General features: G+C 33.0%; 2 protein-coding genes across 2 annotated transcripts; both read left to right on the top strand.

Annotated features, from left to right (window-relative positions):
- Positions 1-5,759: 5,759 nt before the first annotated feature.
- LOC143579029 (trihelix transcription factor GT-3a-like) lies at positions 5,760-8,795 on the top strand. Its single transcript, XM_077062443.1, has 2 exons — positions 5,760-6,014; positions 8,241-8,795. Exons 1-2 carry the CDS (start codon positions 5,760-5,762, stop codon positions 8,793-8,795), a joined length of 810 nt encoding a protein of 269 aa, XP_076918558.1.
- A 10,051-nt stretch (positions 8,796-18,846) lies between these two features.
- Positions 18,847-19,605, top strand: LOC143579026 (uncharacterized). The gene has a single exon (XM_077062440.1). The coding sequence runs from the start codon at positions 18,847-18,849 to the stop codon at positions 19,603-19,605; it is 759 nt and encodes a 252-aa protein (XP_076918555.1).
- Positions 19,606-20,063: the final 458 nt, after the last annotated feature.

Here is a 20,063-nt window from a genome sequence, read left to right as displayed (position 1 = left end):
GGTGAAGAATAAAGCAAGACTTGTGGCACTTGGATGCTTACAAGAAGAAGACATATACTTTGAAGAAGTGTTTGCACCTGTGGCAAGATTGGAGGTTAGAAGGATTTGTTGGGTCCGAAAATTGCTAAGAAAGATTGGAATCTTCTCAACCTCCTTGGAAAATGGCTAAGTATGGAACTCGAGCAAGCTTAGACCTTCGAGCATGAAGTTTACTACCTCGAGCATGATATCTTACGCTTGTAAGATTATCTTCTGGAATTCTTCTAAGTGTTGAAATCTTCGAGCAAGCTACACTTCGTCGAGCAAGGATGTTCTTCATCAAGCACAGTTTGCTATCCGAGCAAACACTTGATCTATCTAGCTTAAACCAAGTTGTACGAGCATTTTTACAATAAAGGATGATCTCAATATGTTCTAAGTAAAGCTTCGAAAATGGTTCAATCTTGAGCAAATTTCAGTACACGAGTATGCTGGATTTGTTCTCAATAAATCCTTAGGAAAGATTGAAGAGGTCAAGAAGAATATGTTTGCTCACAGGACTTATTTGAGCAAAGTTGGAATACGTCAAGAAGATTGAAGACATGTTTCGAGCATACTCTGTATTACAAGGTCTGCTCGACAAGGATATATCATACTCGAAGGTCTGTTTTACACTTGTGTTTATTTTTCAATCATTATGTAATAATTAGGGTTTCTAGAAGGAATGTCTGTGGGTATATAAATAGAATACTAGGTTTACATAATAGGTACGGTTGCATAAACGATTAATGAGAGAATAATACCTCACTTAAGTAACCTAGTACAGCCGTCATTGAATATCGAAACCCTAGGCATTCCATGCAAATCCTATAAACTTTTCCATTGTTCTTGATCGATTCATTATAATATATTGGTATCTTTGAGTTTATTGTGAGTGTTTGCTTATATAATCAAATACTTAATCCAACACCCTGATAATACTGATTCCGCCGGTATAATCAGAGGGTCTTCATATCTAGATCTTGTGTGTGTGTTCTTGTCGACTATTATTAGTGTAACACGAGATCCCGGTCCAGACAAGTGGTATCAGAGCTTTATACGCTCTTTGAAGACGACAGTGTTGGAAGTCTGTGATTGAAAATGGTTCTTCCTTGAAAAAGGTTCTTGCTTTAAGATCTAGGAAGGTTGAAGCTATGGATGATCAAGAGATATCAACCAACAAGATCACAAGACTGCTAGAGTGCTAGGGCAAGAAAACTATATAAAATTGAAAGTGTTGTTTGAGGCCGCTGTTAACTATAATGACACGGAACTGTGGGCTTTGATCAAGAATGGTCCATACGTTCCCACTGAGACTGCAAATGCTAATCTGGTGTTGGAGAGACAGATGAAGAAGAGAGATGATAAGGCTCTCTCCATGCTGAAACTAGGATTGTCGTGGGAGATTTTAACAAGTGTGAATCATCATACTAATGCTAAGGCTATGTATGATGCTGTGGTTGAAATGCTTGAAGGCAATGTGAAACTTAGAATAAGAAAGATAGGCTTAAGCAACAACTAGACAGGTTCAAGTTCAAAGAAGGAGAAAGGTTGAAGTCAGTGCTTCAAAGATTTATTGCTATTGTGAATGAAATCAGGACTACAGACCTTCAAATCTCTGATTTTGAGTTAAACAAGAAGCTACTTTCTTCACAGTCGCGGGAATGGTACACTGCTAGCAAATTCATCAGAGAAAAGGTGTCACACCCCGACTAGCAAATTGCGAAAGCGTTAAACGGGAATGTAACAGACACCTTTGGTATCAACCACATTGTTTATAAAGAACGATACAAACTATTTTATAATATTTTGCATCGATCAAACTTTGTTTACAACTAGGTGATACAAACTAAATTCAGTCCGTTAAGCGGCTTTACTTCCTACTAGTAAACTTGCATCAATTCACCCAACATTGATCACAAGTCAAACACATAGCACATTGACTTTCTAGTCCAAGTCCGGTATACCTGAAAAACATATTAAAACGGGTCAACTACAAATAGTTGGTGAGTTTCACGAGTTTCAAGAAATCAGTTGTGCGTACAACAATCATAGTTTGTAAATACGTAAGTATGTATGTCCGCAAGTACATTTGTTTGTATGTTTATGATGTAATTATGATTCCATGTCGTGATCTTTCTCACAAAAATAATTTAGTAAACTCTTTGGTAAATATTATTGATATGTAGCATCCGTATTTTGAGATTAATAAATAAAAGAAAATTTATTATTTCATGTGTGTCGTTAATTTAGTCGAGTAGTAGTGTTTGGACTGTGATTAGAATTGGGCTTGAGAATGGGGCCCATGAAACCCCTATATATACCCAACCACTCCCCCATTTCTTTTCTTTCCTTTCCAAGCACACAAACACACACACACACACCACACACACACACACACACTCTCTCTCTCTCTCACTCTCTTTCTCTCCCTCTCTAGTGCGCACATCCGATTCCGAGCAAAAGGAAGGGGTAAATCTCGTGTTCGACACCATCAAACAACCAAGAACATGTCTAGATCCTCGGGTTAGCCTAGATTCGAACCCGAACCGAGACCAAAAAGGTAAGCTTCGGCAAAAGGTTAAGTTTTAAGGTTGGATACGACATGCAAACCGATATAATGATAGATCGGGTTGTAAGATGTAAGAAAAACATAAACTTTGTGAGTTTTAACCTCACGGGTGTGTTATAGGACAAAAAGGTGATATCCGGACTATGAAAAACACGGGTATACAAAGTTGGTGCAACCCAAAACCCATAAAAAGGGTAGAATCGGGCCTTAAGAAAGAGTCACGGAGGAAAATGGCTTTAAAATGGTAAAAAAACGAAGAAGGGGAAAAAATTCGCATCGCACAAGCCATGCGAAGCGAAACTTCCATGGGAAGCGAACTTCTATGCGAAGCGACCTTCCACGCGAAGCGAAACTTCCATGCGAAGCGAAACTCCCTGTAAGGCTCCCGACCCAGGTGCCCTACTTTCTCGCTGGTTGGATTTACTCATTCACATAATTCGTAAAATCAGAGTTAATTAAAACATTTCGCGGAATTTAAAAGTCATTCATTCATACATATCATAAACATCTTGTCTTAAAAATAACATAACATAAGTCTTAAACATAAAATATAAATGACACGGTGTCTTCTTCATAGCAATGTCAATCTCCCTCTTATTGTCACGTGTCCTCATCAAGCAACTTGCCTCATTCTACTTGCCTTTGTGCATACTAAAAGTCAGCTACGCTGAGTGAGTTCTAGTTAATTAACATACATTGCATTCACTTACTTGCTAATACGCGTCCGAAGATGCGTATTAATACCTACCTATTCATGTATTAATCAATCATACATACATACATTCATACATTCCTACATTCATACTTTTATTAATCACATACCTCGGATACTATAAAGATCCGGTCCTCACTTACCTTGGATATTATAAGGGTCCAGTGCCCTAAATACCTCGGAATTTATAAGGATCTGGTGTCCTTCATACCTTGGATCTCCTCAGAGTCCAGTCCCTACTTACCTTGGATATTATAAGGGTCCAGTGCCCTACATACCTCGGTTATTATTAGGGCCCGGTGCCCTCTAACATACCTACCATTTTAACTTCATTACATTTCCTTTCTAATTCCTTCAATCATAACTCAAGTCTGCTTGGAGTTGCAGATGCTGAAGCGCTTAAAAAAACGAGAACGTGAAAGTTGGTGGTTGAACTTAAAAAAAAGAACTGGCTGTATTTGAAGACGAAGGAAAGAAACCAGTCGGCACAAGAAAGTCAACAAAAGAAAATTAGATGTCGAGCCTCCAGCATCTGATGTTTCTAAAATTTACTGTTGCTGATCCTTCTGAGAAAATAATATTGAAATTCAAGTCTACAAGACCGGAAAATAAGGATTGGTTGAAAATTCAATTTGGTTCAAAATCCTAGTTCAAGACAAATACTAAGTTTCAAGAAATAAAGACGAAGAAAAGAACTTGACGAAGGTTCCTCGGCATACTCAATCTTAAAGGGAGATTGTAGGGCCAATATTCTATATTGTTATTAGGATTGTGTATGTCGTTCTAGTTTGCTTTTAGTCGATGTATTACATACTCGGTACGTTTATTTTGTACGGTTATTATGTAAACTTTGGAGAAATTGGGACCCTATAAAAGGGCCACTTTACCCATTTCTCCACAACACAACTCAATTTACAACACCCTTGAAAATAAAGTTTCTCTCCACCATTCACCCACTTCTCTATTTTATTTTTACAAACTAAGATCCGAGTGTTGGTGGTGAATTCCGCTAACCAACAACACCAATTGATAGGTTATAGTTTGGTGGTTAATTTTTTAATTATGGAGGGAATTTTTAAAGACGGACTAAAGCTGAGCAATCACTTAACCATAATGACTCATACGGATCATAAAAAAGAGTAAACTAGTAATTTCACATTTTCAGTTAACTACAGGGACTCAAATTGTTCATTTCTAAAACCACAGGGACTCAATCAGTTCAAATTTTTTAGGAACTCATTATGCCTCCGTCTTGAAACCACACTGACGTAAACGATAATTTTTTCTAAAATAAACTTTTAACACCTTTTTCTACTCTTCAACAAAATATATCGATATTATTACTCAAGGTTTATATTATTTTTAATTAGTAGGATATTATAATCCTGATTTTGGTCAGAAATATTGTATTTTTGAAATTGAAAAGAAGAAAAAAGTAGTCTTTTTTAAACTGAAAGATTAACTTACACAGAGAGAAATATCAACGACTCCGCGTAAAAGGATGTGAGGGAAGACAAACAAAATCAGAACTTATTTGCTTTCTTCCACTATATATAACTTTAATTTAATGTAATATATACTTTAATTTAATGTAATATATAACTTTCAAGACCATCTTGACCAACGACTTTTCAAGATTAATCCTTGTTATTTTAAGCTGGTCACTTCTAAACCCTCTTACTGCCTGGATTTGAGTACAATCCGACGGTTTTTTTAATGTCCGCCGATTGCTTTGGTTAGCCACTAAAATCACGGGCCATGTACACGGAAAAATAATCAGTCAACCCATTTTTATAAAAATCAGACTTTTTTTTTAAAGAAAATCCTACCAGTTTTATTCTTCCATTTACAAAGTGGAGAATAACAATAATAATTTTAGAGAAACGAAGTGGTTATATTTATTTAATTGGTCAGAGATTTGGTCTCGGGGATAATAATGGAGGTTATATTAATGTAATTAATTTTCTCGTATTTTTAAAAAGTAGTCGGATTCTTTTTTTTTTTTAAACCGTTGGATCAACCATTTTGCTTACATTACATCCCTTTATTGGGTGATAAAACGGTAGGGGTGTCATAACTAACACTTCGATACGGTTTTTGAATGACCATTTTTGATATTTTAGATAAAGAAGGGGGTTAGTCTTGAATGATAAGTGGTCAAAATGGCAATTTTATGAATTTTATGAATATATAAACAATGCATCTGAGCACCTTTCGTTTTAATAGTTTTCCTTTTTTAAAACGCAACCAAACTACAAAATCAAACTTGCATTCATTTTGCCACCTGATGAAGAAATATTATTCGTATCTGTCCATTTAACCATTTTCACACCTTGAATTCACACACACACGGCAAAATCTATCATATAAAGCCTTGTGTCTCTTCCGCATCCTATCTTTTCCTCTCATGATAACCAACAAATTCCATTCAAACTATCCATAGATTTTTATACACATATGGAGCATGGACACCTTCACCATATTGTCGGTAGTTTGGATCCAAACATCGCCAGCGATCGGATTCTTCAATGGAGTGTCCAAGAAACACGTGATTTCTTGATGATACGCGCTGGAATGGATCAGAATTTTATGGAGACGAAGCGTAATAAGCTCCTATGGGAAGTGATAGCGAGAAAGATGATGGATAGCGGGTATAATCGCAGTGCGGAGCAGTGCAAAGCCAAATGGAAGAATCTTGTAACACGTTATAAGGTTTGTGTATATACTTTGTGTTTCTGTGTTACATATTTGGATTTAATATGAAAAGTGGTTATAATCAGGGAAAGAGTTTGGTAGCTTCCTTTTGACTTAAACAAGTCTCTTTGAAACCCTAGACAGACTTTTCAGAACCGGACTGGCCGGTCCAGTTAACCCACGTGAACTCTTACCTTCTTTCAAACCCTAAATAAATTTTGGGGTGGGACATTCTCGTTTTACTCATTTGGTGCCTTTTTCTTTTTTCATTTCTTTTGATTTTATTGTTAACAGAACAAGTAAAACTTTTTAAAGATATATTTATGTTATGAATCGTAAAAATTCATTCAAACACTAACCCAGTAACGTACACTCGTGTTTCTAAAAAATAGTTATGAAGCCATTGTTTGCTGAGACCGGCTAAGTGTCGGATACGGAGTATGTATTTTGCGTCTTGTATATTTTAATGCGAACTATTTTTTACAATAATGGTTGATTTGCTCTTCCAAATGATCTAATTAGTTTTGAATTTTTATGGAAATAAATTCTTCCGGAAATCTTCTTTAAACCCCTAGAGTACGTGTGTGTGTTGTGTGTGATTTTAACACTATTTCTCTTTGCAAACAACAACACTTATTCAAATTTACCGATGAAACCACATACTACTAGATTTGTAGTTAAACTATAGTGTCAAGATCTTCTTTTATATCCAATACTGGTGTGTATTTTTGTTGCTTTTATATGTGTTTTAATCTTGATTATTTAATAGCTTAGATATCTTGTTTTAGAATCTAGATATATATATATATATATGTAAGTTCCTGTGTTTCCCATATTTTATGATGCCACATATTATTGCCTCTTGAACTCACATTTTTTTCTTTTGGGGTTTTATGATAAGAAGACTATGGCTATTGGTATATATCTAGCTAACTATTTTTTTGTACTCATATCTTAGAGAACATTGATCTCCCTTATTTTACATTTTTCGTTAATTGATTAATATAATTGGTCATCGTATTTTTTGTACTTATATTATTTAATAAGTTTCTCATGCTACTACTGTTTAAATTATCATCACCAAAATCACATAAATGCAAGTTAAAAGGCAAAATTGAATTCTTACCTCTATATAAAAGCTGTCTGTAATTTTTAAGCTATGTGTTTTATCTAGTTAACAATCAATTTTATACATGGTAGTAGTACAATAATATTTAATTTAAAAAATATCAAAATATCTGATATATATATGAACTGTCATATTATAAAATTAATTTGAATACAACCACAATATATTCATACATGTTATCATACTTCAGTTAGCAAATGTTTGTTCATAATAACTTTCCAAATAGTTTGACTGATCTAGATAGTAATTTTTGTTGATTAAGTTTGTGGAGTTTTATCTGTTAGTGGTGTGTATGGGTCGGTTTGGGGCGGTTTTGAGCCAAACCCACAATCATAACCAATATATCAGTTAAGTAATGGATAACCATAATCATAACCGATCCGTTATGGCGGTTTTGGTTAATCGGTTTTGTAGGTTATGGTAAGTCGGTTATGGGTCGGTTAACTGTAACCAAAACAATGTAATTAGCCTAAAAGTTTGGTATCAATTATTACAAAATACGACATGACATAATCTTACAAAGTATATAATCCCTAATATTAATAACAAATATTTAAAAAAAGAATGATATTATATAATCGAACAATCAAATTCAACTTAATTTGATAACACACGTTGAACCAAAAACTTTAAAATGATATAATCCAACAATATGTTTGGTGGAAGTTAATCCTAAACATATTGTTGGTTAAATAAATGGGTCGGTTCGGTTATGGTGGTCCTGTAATTATTTTTAACTAAAACCAACCCGCATCTGGCGGTTTTAAAAAATTCATTAACCAACTCACTGGTTATGTCGGTTATCGGTTAAAATCGGTTCGGTTATGTCGATTATGGTTTGGTTTAACGGTTATGGCAGTTAAGTTGTTCACCCCTAGTTGGATATATAGGAGATTTCTTAATGACTATATCTATTCCTTTTGTTATTATACTTCAATTAGCAACAGATTTTTTTTTAAAGAATAAGCAGTTAGAGTTTTCCTTCTTCAAGTCATTTGATGTATACGGTACGTCTAGCTAGCTAGTTTTCGTTTTCATAATCATCTAGTGACTATATGTGTTTATGATATGTAATTGTAGAAACTAAGGTTGCTTTCTTGGAATGAAAATTTTAGGGATGTGAAACGATGGAAGATGATGCTATGAGGCTACAATTTCCGTTCTTCAATGATTTGCAAGCGATTTTTGAAGCTCGAATGCAAAATATGCTATGGATGGAAGCAGAGGGACAAGTGAGCAGATCTAAAAAGAGAACAACGCAGTTGTCTTCAGATGATGACGATGAAAATGACAATGAAGATAGTAATCCAGAAAAGTTGAATGGTGGCAAAACCAAGAAAAAGAAGTCTATAAAGAGTAGCATTGCAAACAATCCTAGTGGTAGTAGCACTTCTTGTAACTTGGAAGAGATACTAGATGAATTCACGAAGCAACAAATGCAAATAGAGATGCAATGGATGAAAGCATTTGAAGAAAAAGAAGAAGAGAGGAGAATGAAGGAGATGGAGTGGAAACAAAAGATGGAGTCCCTTGAGAACGAAAGAATAATACTAGAACGAAGGTGGAGAGAGCGCGAAGAGCAGCGAATGATGAAAGAAGAAGCAAGATCTAAAAAACGTGACGCGCTTATTAAGGCACTATTTGACAAGCTTAAAAGGGGAGAAATGTAATTCAAGTTCACGTTTATTTAACTAAACTTGTTGGTTTGAATGGTTAATAATTTGCACAAAGCTTTAAAGTCCATGCACTTAATTACAAGATATATTGTATAAAGATCCGCTTATAAGTTCGTACAAAGTAACTCAGCGACGCTGTATAATTAACCACAACTTTAAATTCACTACAATCAGTTTTTCCATTTAAAAAGAATTTTTGTATAAAGATCGGCTTTAATTTCGTGCATAGTAACTCAGCGACATTTGTATGATTAACCACAACTTTAAATTCGCTACAATCAATTTTACCGTTCAAATTAAAAGAATTGCGACGTAACTTGTAGATTTATCCGTCTTTCCATCGTAATTGGGTTGGTATATTAGTGTAAACTGATTTTGCTTAGTTTAGTGGAATGTTGGAATAAAGACGACAAAAGGAAAAGCGAATCACATCCTTAAAAGTCAAGCAAACAGTGTTTTCCTTTAACCGCGTCAACATCTGAAACCACAATTACTTACAAAACGATGTCGGCCAACCGATTTCATACAAACACGTATCCTATATTTCACATTCCTTCCTTTGAATTTATTTGATGTGTATTATTAAATTATATAGGTTGACGGTAAAAGTATAAAATTATACTAATAGGTTATCATATAGTGAGTTTCAATCCTGGCCGTCCGATGTAAATCCAAGATTGAATATTAACCGTCTGATAAGGACACCCAAAATTAAATATTAACCGTTTGATAAGAATTAAGATTGAATATTAACCGTTTGATAAGGAACTAATACTTTAGCCGTCCGGTGGACGGGAATATTAACACGGGAATATAATGAATACATTAATTCAGTAACGTGAATCGGTGAATGGGCAAAAGGAAGGTTTGGATGAGATAACCAAAATAAGTATATGTTGGGATCATTCCACTAAAACAAATTCTGGTCAATTAAAGTCTCTTGAAAGAAATTTTATTGACGACCTTTTTTAAAAAACTTCTTTTAGGTTAGTTTGAATGAGTTCTTTCTTAAGGTGAGAAAGATGATTTGAAATATTTTTTTAAATGGTTGGCCACTTATCCTAACACACCGACACAAATTGAAGTCAGCACAGGTTTTCGGTCCAGTGTTATGGAACTTTGGTCTCGGGTTGGTTACCATAAATCAATGTAATTAAATTTACTTTATAAAAAAAGTATACCCATATTTTCAAATAATCCATAAAATACAAGCGAACTAACATAATTGTACGATTTGTACGGTTGATCAGACATAAACACAAGAAAATAAGCAACGAAATCCAGTTTCAATGATTTTTCAACACATACATTTTTAAAGACTATATTAACATCAAGCTTGAAATGAGATACACTCATCCTTCAGGGCCACAAGATCAAGGATAAATTTTATTGTAAATGAGTCAGATGGGTCCCACAGCAAAAACCAATTTTATACTTCCTCTTGCCAATAGTTAATTGTTCAAAGCTTCCTAAGCATCATCACGACCACCTCTTGATGAGGGCCGCCCGTGTGAAAGATAACCTGGCCTCGAACCTGGGTGTCGAGTGGAGAGCCTTTGAGCAGTTGATATGTGACTACTGCCTGAACTGAGACAGTTTGACTGACTCTCACTCGGCTCATCAGACGAGCTTGGTCTGCTGCTTGATATTACTGCTCGTTTTGAAGTACTTCTTGTTCGTGTGATGCGGGTTCTATCTGAGTCACCATACTGAATGCACAAATAAATATGTAATTTTATGCATAAATGAAATTCTTTTCTTATTTAACTAAAGTAACTCACAAATTTTTTAGATTGTGTTGTGTGTTCTGAGATTTTGTGTCTTTAACAATCATCATGCAATCCAGTTAGTCTAGCAAATGACTCCACTGTGCCTGAGAATCTATCTTTAATATCTGCTCTCACTAAAACATATAAATACAAATTATCATCAGATTTTCTCCCCTACTTTAATGCAATTTCTAAAATTCAGTAAGCACACAAATGCCAATATCTTATAACTCTACAAACGCTACCTGTTGGTTTAGGCCCGGTTTCAAAACACACACCTTAATCGAATTCTTTATATGTTGATATGAAAAGCAAAGTGTTGCACGAAGTAAAGATAGAAACCTGATGTGTTATTCCATAAAGCAAAGGGCTATAAATAGCCCACAGATATCTAACGGAAACATTGCCGGTTTTGAGGGAGGGCGGAGATGGCGATCGATCCTGGCCTGAATAAAACCAAAAGTACAAGGTAAAAAAACAAACTCCAAGGTTTTTTACTATGTAAATTAAATACCTGGTGACGAATGAACTGCAAATCCTTAAACTATGATGGAATATCTTCTGACAGATCATTATTCCTCTCCTTCCGTTCTTCCCACATATAACTGTAACTAAACATATTAAATTAAATGCATAAAAAATTGATGTACGTCATATAGAGATTCCAGCTTAAGCTTACCATTTGATACCCTGTTCAAGACTTCTATGGCTTCCAAAACCAGTACTTGCACACCCCTAAATTCAACCTGCTTGCTACTCTAAACGGGTCCAATAAGTTGAAAGTTCAAAACTCAAAAGCTAAGCAGTTAATGCGGTAAAAAAGCGGTTAGCGGTCAAGGGCCGCTATTTGAGATATAAGTTATCGCGGTGGGATATCGGTGAGAAAGCGGCAATTTTAATATCATGCATCATATCTATCTATCTATCTATCTATCTATCTATATATGTGTGTGTGTGTGCGTGTGATCAGGATATTTGAGAACTTTTTGGGAATTGAGAACTATGAGAACCATTCTGGACTACAAAAATCCCAAAAATAAAAAACAATCATAAAACAGAAAAAACACAAAAAATAAAAAAAGTAAAAAACCAAAAATCTTATTTTTCATCCCGGTTTCTATAAAAAAATTTCTCGGTTTAGCTAAAATTATACGTATATGTTTAATATGTATACATATGTTTTTTTAATACACATATATATAATTTAAGGTAAATGATAATGTACATATGTGTACATTACGTAACTAGAGATTAAATGAAATTATACACATGTGTATATGTATAATACGAATTTTTTTTATGAAATATAAGAATTTTGGTTTTTTACTTTTTTAAAATTGTTATTTTTTATTTTATAATTTTTTAAATATTTTATTAAAGGTTATTTTTAGTGGTTCAAAATGGTTCTCAAAATTCTTAATTGGCTAAAAGTTTTCTCAGAATCCTGAGTTTTCTCAGAATCCTTACCTATATATATATATATATATAAAACCCTTATGAGTTATAAAAACTCTAAAAACCCAATTTGTGGTTCACATTGTACCACATCAACCAATTCAATCATTTAATGAATAAATCAGGAAGGGCTTTAATGTAATTTCACACATGTTTTTTTCTCTTTCTTCCTAATCATATGATGGCAATTTGTAATTACTTTAAAAGGGTAAATTAATTATTTCGAGGGTTTGTTCAAAACCCATTTTCAACCCAAGGGTTTTGTGTATATATATGTATAAGGAGGAATAAATTATCATATTTTAAAATTAAAAATAATTGCTGCAAACTGAAAATATGTCTACATATTAAAAAAGGTATGTAAACATAATTAAAAAAATTGTTAAAGATTTTTAAAAAAATTGACCTTTTATTGAAAATATGTAAACTTACCTAAATTTTTGTTAACTGAAACCATATATATTTAAAAAAATATAAAGAGTCTAAAAACGTTTTATCTTTTATTGTGTTACAAACAATAAGATATGTAAAGATTATTTTTAACAATTTTTTCAAGTAAAAAACAATATGTGAGCACATTAAAAATACACATGTTTCATACTAAAAAAATGTTAAATTATTTCAAAATATATAAACATATTAAAAAATATGTAATCTTAATTTAAAACTTTGTAAAGATTTTAATTAACAAGCAAATGACATATTTTACATACTGAAAAATATGTTAAATTATCTTTATAATATTGTAACCTTTATTTTACAAGTACAAATTAATATAATATTGTAATTTTACAAAAGTAATATTTTGTAATATTTATTTTACAAATCTACATTTCTATAATATTGTTTGTAATTTATAAAAGTAACATTTTGTAACATTTATTTTACAAATGTAAATTTATATAACATTATAATAATAAAATAATATTTTGTAACCTTTATTTTACATTTGTTAAAATATGTAAACTTAATTTATTATATGTAAACTCATTCAAAAGTATGCAAATTTATTTTAATGTATGTAAAATCATTTAAAAGAATGTAAATTTATTTTAATATATGTAATCTCATTAAAAATTATGTAAACCTTTGTTTAAAAAATGTGTTAAATATTAAAAAAAATGTAAACTTCTTTTTAAAAATGTGTAAAATATTTAATTTTTATTAAAATATGTAAATTAAACTTATTTAAAAATATGTGAGCTTATTTAAATATTTGTTACATATTTGAAAATATATAAACTCATATATGTATTTAAAAATATATTAAAATATATTAAAAAAAGATAATACAAACTTATTTAAAAACATGTTACACATTTAAAAATATATAAACTTATTTAAAAATAAAACAAAAATAGAAAGTTGTTTTATGATGCACTTTTTTAATATAGCTCTTGAAACATATTAGTTTTTTCTTAACCAAAGATTTTTCTTATTTGTTGCATATAACTTCATTAACAACCCATCTTCATTAACTAATAAATATAACTAATATAAAATGTAAATCTTCAGGATAATATTTTAATCTTTATTTGAAAAGTCCATTCCAAACATGTTATGACGAAAAAGAGTTTTAAATAAAATTACATAAATAAAAATGATGAAAATGAAGGAATTTGGTTCCAGTAAAATTACCTACTTGATATTCAAGTTATTGATTTTGCTTTTTCTCTCTCTATTTTGAGTTTGTGGTTTATGTTTGATGAGACATGTTGCATCCAGAGTTTTGGTTTTCAAGAAACTCTTTTACACATTTACCCTTACAGTACAATACCGCAATAAATATATCAATTATAAAGTGACTTTTTGTTTATTTAATCATAGCCTTTGATTAAGTTGATCAATGGATAAGATATGGTTTTTAGAGTTTTTACAACTTAATAGAGTTTTCAAAATAACCATACCCTATATATATATAATATCAAAAGTAAAAAATATAAAAGTATCAATAACTGGAACATGATTGAGTTATAAGCAATGAAATTTTCCTACGAGTCCACATCAACCAAGGAATTGTTGGTAGACGAAAGAGCAAGAGCATGACTTTTCTAGGGTTTGAATAAAAAAACTGGTTATAAATAAATAAAAAATCAAATTTGAAGTTTGAACTATTTTGGTCTTTTCTTAATTTAGCTTAAATATATCAACCTTGAAAATCGGTGCTATGACTGCTATCTAGGAATAAAAAATAGGTTAAATAGCGGCCAATAGCATCGCTATTAGCGGTTCTGCTATTCTGGACCGCTATTGGCACCGCTATTTTGCAAAGGCCTGCTAACCGCTATCCCACTACTATCCCACCATTATTGACTGCATAGCTCAAAAGTCACCCAAAATATATGTTTTGCATGTATCACCTTTATTCAAGAAATTAAGTTATTGTTGTAGAAGTATATCTCTTGTAATCATTCTCAATACTAACTATTCATAAAATGTTTTAAAAAAGACAAAATGTGTGATAGCCAACCACCTATTACCGAACCTATGGACCCACCCATTTTCTACCTCTAGTTATGAAGATAATAATAGTTCAACTTGAGGAATGAACCCAACTCTTATTTTTCAAGTTGTCACGGATAATTCTGTACATTTTCTCCACATACGTGGGTCAGAAATATTAATTTGACGAAAAAATTATTAAAGAATATGATATCAGAGTAAACGATATAGGAAGAGAGAAATTAATTGGCTGTTTGTCTTTGAGGAAATCAAATTGGGGATTTCACGGGATCGATATAGGGTTCGGGTGTGAACCAGTGCGTGGGAGGCCATGGTGGAATGGAATTGAACGGCATCAGGCGGTGGTGATGAACCTGATCGTCAGGAGGTATCGAGTAAAGTAAAACCTCTGTTTGAGGGAGATAAAAGCGGATGAAACGTAACTGCTTTTTAATCAATTGAGTGTAGTTTCTCCATTGTTGCACCAGAACTTTGCTATCGATTGAATGAAATACAAGTGGTAATCACTCATCTAGATATCTCTTCACCAATTTCAATTTCAATATCGATTGATTGATTAACTGCCTATTTTTTGTTATACTCCAAATGTCATCAGGATACGTTTGTTAAAGCCTAATATGCTACTTGATCTTATATATTTGAATGTATCGTCCTTTAGATTGTTACATTGTAACTGTCCTATTGTTTTGCTGTACTCTATATCTTAAGTTAACTCAGGCTAATTGAAAAAAGTGAACCTGTTTTCATCCACCTTGTAATTAACCATAAGTTTAGGTTGTTAATGTGGGTAGTCTAATGGTGTATACCGTTATGTAACATATATTTCAGCCAAAATAGTGGAAGCGTTGATGGAATCATGGAAAGGATACAAGCTACCTAGCCAATATACTTTAAACACAATTATCTTTTATTATTATTATTATTATTATTATTATTATTATTATTATTATTATTATGTTGCTGACTTTTGAAACTTTAGGTTGAATGAAAATATAGCTTGGCATCCTGTTATGAAAAACATATTTTGATGAGTCACTAATTTTTCAAAAGGAGAATACAAGCCTATACGCCCCATCATGTCTGTATCACACTGGTGGTTTTCCTTTTACATATTAAATCGTATCAATCAATTTATAATATATGAACTTTTTTTAATATATTTTGGTCATGCAGTGGTACATCGGGTGGTATACTTGATAGAGCTATTAAAGCTGAAGAAATAAAGTAGGTCATATTTAATACAATAGTTGTTTTCAAAATTGATTATTTTAAAATGGATTTGAAAATTATAGTATTTTTTTATTATTATTTGAAAAATAAATGATTGTTGGTGCTGAGGTGCTAATTTTATTTGATTTGTTTTATTTTTTGCATATTTTAGGGCAGCACGTCGTCTATCATATTCTCGAAGCACATTCTAGCAAAATGGTTTTTTTTGTGCCAGCTTGAAAATGGGAAGAACTCGTAATATTAAAGTAGTTAAGTTGGTTGATTTGCTTGATGAAGCTAAAGTTCATTGTAAAGAAACTCTTGTGGAGCAAGGTATAACCATATTTTGGCCTATTATTAGAATAAATCATAAATAAGATGGGTTGAGTACTTCATTTATTTTTATTTTATTTTATTAGGTATGGCTGCTAAGTGGACTCCTGAGGAGCGTGAGCAAACTGCTGAAGCAGTTGGATATGGTGTTGTTAAATTAGATTCTCAAGCTTTAATAATAAATTCTTATGGTTATACTCATGCTACCAGCACCAATAAAAGCAAGAGTGTTTTTTAATGATGGACTTGCTTTATTAAAGTCAGTAGTGTATTTTTATGATGAACTTGCTTTGATAATTTCAATTTTATCATTAAATATGCAGTTAATGAGTTGTAGGTGTGTTAAGATCTGTAAGTTATATCATTCGTATTGTTTGTTAGCTTTTACTGCAATTGAGCCTATCCAATGATATTATTGTCTTCATTTTAAATTGTAGATCAACTGCATCAAGAAACAGTTACCTTCTGGGTTTGAATAATGCCATAATGTGGTGCAATAGTTAAAGTGACGGGTTCATGTTACAAATGTCTTTCAGGTTTTGTTAGTTTTTTTTCCTAGGATTTTGCAGTTATTTGTTTTAAAGTATGCTCCATAATGGCAATCATAATAGTTGTCCAACTAAACCACATTTTTTGCAGGTGAACGGATAGATTGTGGAAGCTGGGAATTAAAGAAGAATTCAATGTCATTTGATTTAGTGATTCTAGAAGAAAGAAGACTGCATTTGTGATGTTTAAAGATTCGGATGCTCTAGGAATTGCACTATTGTTATCGGTAACTTTCGATTTTTGTGATATAGCCTTAACCCATCTTGCGTTCTTTTTCTCCATATCGTTGGCTATTCTTTGAGGAATCATATGATATTCTGTACATCAAATGTGCTATATGTACCTTTTTATCCATCTCATATTTCAAATATGTACAATTTTAAAAAGTTAGAAACTCATTTACGCATTATATCTCTTTAATTACAGCTGATGGCGTTGCACTATCATCTGCATGGCTTGGTAGAGGCCCTTTGTGTGTTCATGCTCAAGGAACCGAAGACAATTCTCTCCCGTCATTTGATTTGACTCCTGCACAGGTTAACTGCTTTACACTAATTAATAACTAAAAGTTTAAATACATCAGCCTTTTAACATGCCATAAATCTTTGATTCTGATGCTTATTTATCCTTTAAAGCTAACACGAGGATTGCTTAATAAGGCTGCAAAAGTGTAAAGTGGATTATTGCATATGATAGCTCAGTTTCAGAACACTAAGTGTATTTCAGTTAATATGATGATACATATACAAGATTTGAGGAACATAAACACATACTTGTATTTTGTTTTATTTTATTTTATTTTTGATTTTTCAAGGCAAATCTGTTTCGGTTTTTAGGTTCGATTTGGCTTTTTTTGGGTTTTGCCAATCGGGCTACTAATGATGGTATATTTAACCTACTATTAAGATGCATTAGAACATAAAATTAACCTTCTTTAATCATGCATCAAAATTAACCTTCTTTAATCATGCATAAAAAACAAACACCAATTCACAAGTGTTATATATGGATCGGAAACAAACATTAGCAAATGATATATTTAACCAATAGTTGAGAGGCATTAGAAACAAGAAATTAATCTACTATTAACATGCATTAAAAACACATGCTATTTCAGATTATATATACTACAAAACTAAACTACTGTTAGGGAGCTATTTCCTAAGTTTCTAGATAGATGCATGGGTCGGTTCTGTTTTAGTGGTTACGGGCTTCATGGTTTTTAAAGTTATTATGGTTTTTTTTGTTAATACGGGTTGGTTTGGTTTTATTAGTTTATCACAAAACACAAAACCATACCAAAAAAGATATTTCGGTTTTCTCAAAGAAATATAATAAATTAAAACCAAACCGTCGGTTTCTAATTCGGTTTGGTATTTTCGGGTTTTTTTCCGTTTATTTTGTTTTGGTTTTTCCATCTTTTTGTTACCGCAATTTTGGATATTAACTCGACTTATATGATTCGTTAAAAAGTCGACCATTTTGGGTGTTGTTGGCTGGGCTGCTCCAAATCTTGTATATTTGTTACATTATATGTTCTTAATAGCTTTATTGTATACTGTTTTTTATGCTCTTTAACTGCAACTAGGTGAGTGTTATGTGACTTTTTAATTGTACTAATAATGATATTGAGAACACTGACTAAAAATACAGCCACTATTGTTTTTAGGGGTTTGGGCTGTGGTCATTATGGGATGCATTCCATGCAGGTTTAATATGTCTTTTACTATTCATTCACAATTAGTTAGATCAATGTGAACATCTTCACAACTATAATTTAGCATTTTTAAAGTCTATGCCAGAAAACTTAGCTGAAGTTGAAGCTGAATTTGTTTGTTATTATTGATTTTAGATTTTGTTTGCTTAACCTTTTGATAATTAATTTAATATATATTTTTATTCTTATTATGTATCTGGGGAAAATAGCAAGGTAATTTAAGATCATTGACTAAAAATTAAAAGCTTCGACCAGTTTGCCCATTAACGGCCCGAGTCATGTTAATGAAATCTATCAGATTGATAGATATTAGACCGTATTAGACAGTTAATCTATTAGTCTATATTAGAGGGTGCTAGATGTATTTATGTATTCAATATAAACACATGTAATTTGTCATTATCATATACAATACAATTCATAAGTTCAATTTGGTATCAGAGCCAACCTTTTATTTATTTATTTTTTTTTCCCGATCCCTAACCCTAACCCTAAACCCCTGCAGCCGCCGGCCAATCCCTAACCTTTTTCGATCTATCTTCAACTACCAATGGCCCTCCTTGCAGCCTTTAGCACTACCGACAAGAATGCTCACAATACTCACAAGTTTGGTTTCACCCTCTCTCCTACAAATTATGGATACTGGAAACAAATGATCCAGCCTTTTCTGGTTACCAATAATTTATTTAGTTACGTTGATGGCACCATACCCTGCCCCTCACCAACCGTACAACCTGCTGCAGCCGCATCTGGTAAGGATGATGCAGTCCCTCCACCGCAGCCTAACCCTAGTTTTGCCACATGGGTCTCAAACGATGCCCATGTTCGTATGTTGATTATATCAACAATTTCAGAGGCAGCTTTTCAACATGTGCAAGGTACCACGTCTCGTGATCTCTGGCTTGCTCTTGAATGTGCGTATGCACCTCATACCTCCTCACGAGAATACACTCTCAAAACACAAATACTCAAGATACAGATGAAAGGTGATGAAACCGCATCTGCTTACCTGACACGAGCCCAACAATACGCCGACGCCCTTGCAAATATTGGAGAGCCGATGAAGGAAAAGGATTTAGTTATGCTAGTTATTTCAGGTCTTCGAGAAGAATACAAAACCCTAAAGACAACAATACTTGGACGCCAGTTCCCTACAGCATTCATCGAGCTTCATAGCCTCTTGTCTGACCATGACTTCATGGTCAAACAGTCAATACCTGCTATCTCACCGGCCCAAGCCTTCTCGGCTGTTACCAAAAATGGTCTTTCTATTGCCAATGCTCAGGCCTTTTCTACCCACACCTGGTAACAGCCTCTCACCACAAGTTATCCAACAGCTCCAACAACTCATAGGTCAACTTGGTCTCCAAATTCAACCTGTCACTCCACCATAACCTCAACAGCCTCAAGCTTTTTACACCAGCAGACCAGGTAATTTCAACAGTGGTTCATTCGGTCGTCGTGACCGAAGCAATTATAACAATCGGAACCAAGGTGGAGGAAACAGAAACCAGTTCACTTGGGCCTTCAATCAAAATACAGTCTATGGTACTTGTAACAGATGTGGCATTGGTCATGTACCGTCAGAGTGCCCCAATCGTGACCTGCCTACTATGAGAAATAAACAGCCATCAGCCAACTATGTTGATTATCGCTCTCAGGTATCCACGTCATGGCTTCCAGACACAGGTTCCTCTAATCATGTTGCACCAGATACAAATGGCTTTGACTATGCCGAGCCTTATCACGGTGAGGATGATTTACACA

The sequence above is a fragment of the Bidens hawaiensis genome, unplaced genomic scaffold (genome assembly GCF_021521415.1).
Source record: "Bidens hawaiensis isolate Kalapana, Puna unplaced genomic scaffold, B.hawaiensis_p1.1 tig00029585_1, whole genome shotgun sequence".
In the NCBI taxonomy this organism is placed as follows: domain Eukaryota; kingdom Viridiplantae; phylum Streptophyta; class Magnoliopsida; order Asterales; family Asteraceae; genus Bidens; species Bidens hawaiensis.
Note: the sequence above shows the minus strand (reverse complement) of the source record. Positions and strands in the feature narration are given on the sequence as shown.

Excerpts from the sequence above, each read along its gene's own strand:
- LOC143579029 (XM_077062443.1), top strand. The coding sequence starts at position 5,760 with ATGGAGCATGGACACCTTCACCATATTGTCGGTAGTTTGGATCCAAAC. Across the intron at positions 6,015-8,240 it reads ATCTTGTAACACGTTATAAG|GGATGTGAAACGATGGAAGA; the intron begins GTTTGTGTATAT and ends TGAAAATTTTAG.
- LOC143579026 (XM_077062440.1), top strand. The coding sequence starts at position 18,847 with ATGGCCCTCCTTGCAGCCTTTAGCACTACCGACAAGAATGCTCACAAT.